Here is a 6,000-nt window from a genome sequence, read left to right on the forward strand (position 1 = left end):
CTGTAGGGAGCAACCGGCCACTGTCCCAGGGAAAGAAAACTGGTGGTATCGATCCCATGTATCTGTTGCATGCTTTGGGCCAGTCAGGTGATGCCAGCATTGAAGTATGGGCGCAGAACGTGTGGATGGGGGTGGGGCATGAGGAGGTGAGTGCAACATTTTACTGTTCAGCAGGGTGGCAGCGCGATTGTTGATCTCAAAGAGCAGAAACAAAAGCTAGTGAAAATGGCGATTTTCCAGTGACACTTGGTGTGAACATTGAGTGAAAAGGGGAGATGAGCATGGCTATGATAGCTTGCTTGATGTTCATATAAGAATGCCCAGCGCACTGAAGGGTGCCAGCCCCTTGGAATGGTAACCCACCATGGGGTGGTGGCCTGCAGGAAAGCAGGACTTGGAAATTCAAGGCAAAGCCAGAAATTCGTTAAGTTGTACATCTGTCTGTCTCCCTCTCTCTATAAGGTATGTTCGCTCCCAAAGGCACACCATTCAAGTTGATTACATAGCCTACATGGATGAGTTAGCGGAGCAGATTGGTGTGAAGCCCAACTTGAAGCGACTCCTGTTCAGTGATCCACGGCTGGCATTTCAGATTATCTTTGGCCCCTGCTCACCATACCAGTTTCGACTGACTGGACCCGGAAAATGGCCGAAGGCTCGGGAGACCATCTCCGCACAGTGGGAGCGCATCATCAAACCAACTAAAACTCGTGTGGCCATGAAGACTCAGCAAGAATCGGTGGCAATGCCACTGAAAATCATGGCTCTATTAGTTGCCCTCGGTGCTATTTATCTGCTTCTCTAATTCATAACAAGGTTTTCCTGAGACCCTTAGTGCCAGCCGATTAATGATAAGAGATTCCGATTCTGATTGTTTTAATGTGACGTACTTTGATTCTTGTGAAATATGTTCCTGAAGTTGCAGTTCTTTGAATGAATCAGATCTTACATCTGGTTCAGCTGTTGTTGTTGATTTAAGGAATAGTTTGCCAAGAATCAGTCTGCCAACTCTGAGTGCTTTACTTTAATGAACAAAACGTTCCATGTGATACTCATTTACAAACTGAATAACCTTTCATTAATTCATGAGCTATTAACGTGCATAATATTTGGGTCACGTGTTCTAAGAAAAGGGAACTGAAAGTGTATTTTTAGAAATGCTATGGGAATTAGATTTTTTTTTGCTGCAACACTTGTGTCTGGGACAATGAAGTTAGCCACTTGATGAAGGTACTTGTAATCTGTGCCCAAGCTAACGTTTCAGGAGTGGACGGGTAGGGAAAGCAAGAATAATTTTTACATGATTCTTGATAAATGATTCTTAAAGAAAAAGTATTTAAAGAAAAGTTAGACCTAATTCCGGAAGAGGAAATAAAACACACATCCCACAGATCCTCAACTTTGTTGAGTTGGTAATAATCACAGCCCTGCTCAAAAGATTGGAGCACATGATCTGAACAGATACTCCAATACAGGATTGAGGAAAATCCACTCCCTGGGCTGAATTTTACAGGGATGTATTACTCACCCCACCTCCTGACCTCTATAGAAAAGTCAGTCACAAGACAACCTATATCAAAAAAAGACTGCCCCATAGGGATAATACCTGGGGAGTTGGAGCTTTAATGAGGTAATTTTACACCTCTCGGGGAAAGGGAGTCTTTGCCCTTGAGAGCGGCTGACCACTCTGGCTGACAACCGAGTGGTCCCAGAAGTCCCACAACCCATTAGTGGCCACTGTTGGGACCACAAGCAATCTTAAGGAGAAGGTCCTTGGCAACCAGGCTTAGAACCAAGTCCAGAGTACTTGGCTGGGGAGGGATCGGCGACCCTTGGGGTGGGGGTCGGACTCACAAAAGAGAGAGTAACATCTTGAAGAGGCGTGGTGCCACTGATGGGCACAGGCCATCTTCAAATGGAGGTACCCCCTTTTCTTCCTACCTTAAGGTGGTGAAGTAATAAGGCTGGCCTTCTTTGTTCCGCCATCCCCAGTTGGGCACAGAAACAAGCCCTTAACTGGTCTAATGTTAGCCCTTTAAGGACAGAGATGAGAATTTTTTTTCTCTGAGGGCTGTGCGACTTCGGAACTCTGTGCATCAGAAGGCAGAGGAGGTGGGATCATTGAATATTTTTAAGGCAGAGGCAGATAGATTCTTGTTGGCAAGGGGAATCAATGATTCTCGGAGGCTTTTTCCCAGGGCTGAAATGGTTGCCACAAGAGGACACAGGTTTAAGGTGCTGGGGAGTAAGTACAGAGGAGATGTCAGGGGTAAGTTTTTCACTTGGAGGGAGGTGGGTGAGTGGAATCAGCTACCGTCGGTGGTGGTGGAGGCAAATTCGATAGGGTCTTTTAAGAGACTTCTAGATGAGTACATGGGACTTAATAGGATTGAGGGTTATAGGTAAGCCTAGTAGGTAGCGATGTGATCGGCGCAACTTGTGGGCGAAGGGCCTGTCTGTGCTGTGGTTTTTCTGTGTTCTACATGTTCTATGTTCTATTATCAAGGGTGAGTGGGAATGTAGAATTCAAAACAAATCAACTATGAACTAAATGGAGCAGGATCAAGGAGACAAATGATTTATTTTTGCACATGTTCATATGTGAGGCACTTACTCAGCCCCATAACCAATAACTGCTAGCATAATGATAATTAAATTCCGTTTTGATCCCAAGTTGTATGTATCTCAAAAGCTTAAATCTGAACTTTTAAAACAACAGAAAAAGTGAAATATTAAATTAGTTGTACTATCCATTATGTTGTGATATGTTTTTTCTTTCAAACATCTCCTTTTATCCCAACAGTACAGAAGAGGCCATTCAACCCATCAGGTCTGCACCAACTTTCTGACATAGTATCTTACCCAGACCCTCTCCCCCACCCTAACCCCATAACCCATACATTTACCATGGTGAACCTTCATACTTTGGGACACTAAAGGGCAATTTAGCATGGTCAATCCACTTAATCTTGGTTTGATTTGATTTATTATCATCACATGCATTAGTACACAGTGAAAAATACTGTTTCTTCACACTATACAGACAAAGCATACTGTTCATAGAGAAGGAAAGGAGAGAGTGCAGAATGTAGTGTTACAGTCATTGCTACCGTGTAGAGAAAGATCAGCTTAGTGCAAGGTAGGTCCATTCAAAAGTCTGATACCAGCAGGGAAGAAGCTGTTCTTGAGTCGGTTGGTACGTGATCTCAGACTTTTGTATCTTTCTCGCAACGGAAGGAGGTGAAAGAGAAAATGCCCAGGGTCTGTAGAGTCCTTAATTATGCTGGCTGCTTTGCCAAAGCAGTGGGAAGTATAGACACAGTCCATGGATGGGAGGTTGGTTTGCGTGATGGACTGGGCCACATTTACAGCCTTTTGTAGTTTCTTGCGGTCTTGGGCAGAGCAGGAGCCATATCAAGCTGTGATACAACCAGAAAGAATGCTTTCTATGATGCATCTGTAAAAGTTGGTGACAGTCATAGCTACATGTCAAATTTCCTTAGTTTTCTGAGAAAGTAGAGGTGTCGGTGAGCTCTCTTAAGTATAATTTTGGCATGGGGGACCAGGACAGGTTGTTGGTGATCTGGACACCTAAAAACCTGAAGCTCTCGACCCTTTCTACTTCACCCTCATTGTTGTAGACAAGGGCATGTTCTCCACTGCACTTCCTGAAGTTGACAACAACCTCCTCCCACATCTTTGGGTTGTGGGAGGAAAGTGGAGCACCCAGAGAAAACATATGCAGACGTGGGGAAAACATGCAAACTGAACGTCCGAAATGTGGAGTTTTTTCAAGGAGCAGCTACTGCGAGTCCTTGATGTGTATGTCCCTGTCAGGCAGGGAGGAATTGGTCGAGCTAGGGAACCGTGGTGCACTAAAAAAGTTGATTCGCTGGTTAAAAAGAAAAAGGAGGCTTATGTCCGGATGAGACTTGAGGGCTCGGGTAGTGCACTAGAAAACTTTAGATTGGCTAGGAGGGAGTTGAAGAGTGAGTTAAGAAGGGCTAAAAGAGGACATGAGAAGACTTTGGCTGATAGGATTAAGGAGAATCCTAAGGCGTTCTATAGGTATGTTAAGAACAAAAGGTTGGTTAGGGCAAGATTAGGGCCAGTTAGAGACAGCAGTGGGAATTTATGTGTGGAACCGGAAGAGATTGGAGAGGCATTGAACCAATATTTCTCTTCGGTGTTCACGCAGGGGGACATAAATGTAGCTGTGGAGAACACTGGGTTACAGGGTTGTAAACTGGACAGTATTGCAGTTGATAAGGAGGATGTGCTAGATATTCTTGAGGGTTTGAAAATAGATAAGTCCCCTGGGCCGGACGGGATTTACCCTAGGATTCTCTGGGAGGCAAGGGAGGCGATTGCAGAGCCTCTGGCTCTGATCTTCAGGTCGTCGTTGGTCACCGGTATAGTGCCAGAAGATTGGAGGTTAGCGAATGTTGTCCCATTGTTTAAGAAGGGGAACAGAGACTTCCCCGGGAATTATAGACCAGTGAGTCTCACTTCTGTTGTGGGCAAGGTTTTAGAAAAAATTATTAGGGATAGGATTTATAGTTATTTGGAGAGTAATGAATTGATTGGAGATAGTCAGCATGGTTTTATGGAGGGTAGGTCGTGCCTTACTAACCTTATTGAGTTTTTTGAGAAAGTGACCAAAGAGGTGGATGGGGGTAAGGCAATTGACGTATATATGGACTTTAGTAAGGCGTTTGATAAGGTTCACCATGGAAGCCTTCTGCAGAAATTGCAGATGTATGGGATTGAGGGTGATTTAGGAAATTGGATTAGGAATTGGCTGGCGGATAGGAGACAGAGGGTGGTGGTTGATGGTAAGTATTCGACATGGAGTTCAGTTACGAGTGGTGTGCCTCAGGGATCTGTTTTGGGGCCACTGCTGTTTGTAATTTTTATAAATGATCTGGATGAGGGTATAGTTGGGTGGATTAGTAAATTTGCTGATGACACCAAAGTCGGAGGTGTGGTAGATTGTGAGGAAGGGTGTCTTAGTCTACAGGGAGACTTAGGCAAGTTGCAGAGCTGGGCCGAGAGGTGGAGGATGGAGTTTAATGTGGAAAAGTGTGAGGTAATTCACTTTGGCAGGAATAACGGATGTGTAGAGTATAGGGCTAACGGTAGGACTCTGAATAGTGTGGATGAACAGAGGGATCTAGGTGTGGTGAATCTCTGGAATTCTCTGCCCGTTGAAGTGGTGGAGGCTACCTTGCTAAATATTTTTAAGACGCGGGTTGATGGGTTTTTGATAAGAGAGGGGATTAAGGGTTATGGGGAGAGGGCGGGAATGTGGAACTGAGCCACGACAGATCAGCCATGATCTTATTGAATGGCGGGGCAGGCTCGAAGGGCTAGATGGCCTACTCCTGCTCCTATTTCTTATGTTCTTATGTTCTTATGTACACAGATCCCTGAAAGTTGGGAATCAAGTAGATAGGGTTGTTAGGAAGGCATACGGTGTCTTGGCGTTTATTGGTAGGGGGATTGAATTTAGGAGCCGCAGCGTCATGTTGCAACTGTACAAAACTCTGGTGCAGCCGCACTTGGAGTATTGTGTGCAGTTCTGGTCCCCACATTATAGGAAGGATGTGGAGGCTTTGGAGAGGGTGCAGAGGAGGTTTACCAGGATGTTGCCTGGTATGGAGGGGAGGTCCTATGAGGAGAGACTGAGGGATTTGAGGTTGTTTTTGTTAGAAAGAAGGCGGCTACGAGGGGACCTTATTGAAACATATAAGATGATTAGAGGTTTAGATAGGGTGGACAGTGATAGCCTTTTTTCTCGGATGGAGAAAGCTAGCACGAGGGGGCATAGCTTTAAATTAAGGGGTGGTAGATATAGGACGGATGTCAGGGGTAGGTTCTTTACCCAGAGGGTGGTGAGGGATTGGAATGCCCTGCCTGCTGCAGTTGTAAATGCGCCTAGTTTGGGGGCGTTTAAGAGATCCGTGGATAGGTTTATGGACGGAAAGGGTTTGGTTTAGG

General features: G+C 45.1%; 1 protein-coding gene across 2 annotated transcripts in view; it reads left to right on the forward strand.

Moving 5' to 3' along the window:
- LOC145347919 (flavin-containing monooxygenase 5-like) overlaps window positions 1-2,751 on the forward strand; it is a 49,070-nt gene extending 46,319 nt beyond the window's left edge. For both annotated transcript variants that reach the window (XM_080195893.1, XM_080195895.1), the window contains exon 9: window positions 463-2,751. In XM_080195893.1, coding sequence (XP_080052019.1) covers window positions 463-805 — 343 coding nt within the window. In that variant the 3' untranslated portion in view covers window positions 806-2,751. The remainder of the gene's footprint in view (window positions 1-462) is intronic.
- Window positions 2,752-6,000: the final 3,249 nt, after the last annotated feature.

This window comes from Carcharhinus amblyrhynchos, chromosome 9, assembly GCF_965287045.1.
Source record: "Carcharhinus amblyrhynchos chromosome 9, sCarAmb.v2.hapA, whole genome shotgun sequence".
In the NCBI taxonomy this organism is placed as follows: domain Eukaryota; kingdom Metazoa; phylum Chordata; class Chondrichthyes; order Carcharhiniformes; family Carcharhinidae; genus Carcharhinus; species Carcharhinus amblyrhynchos.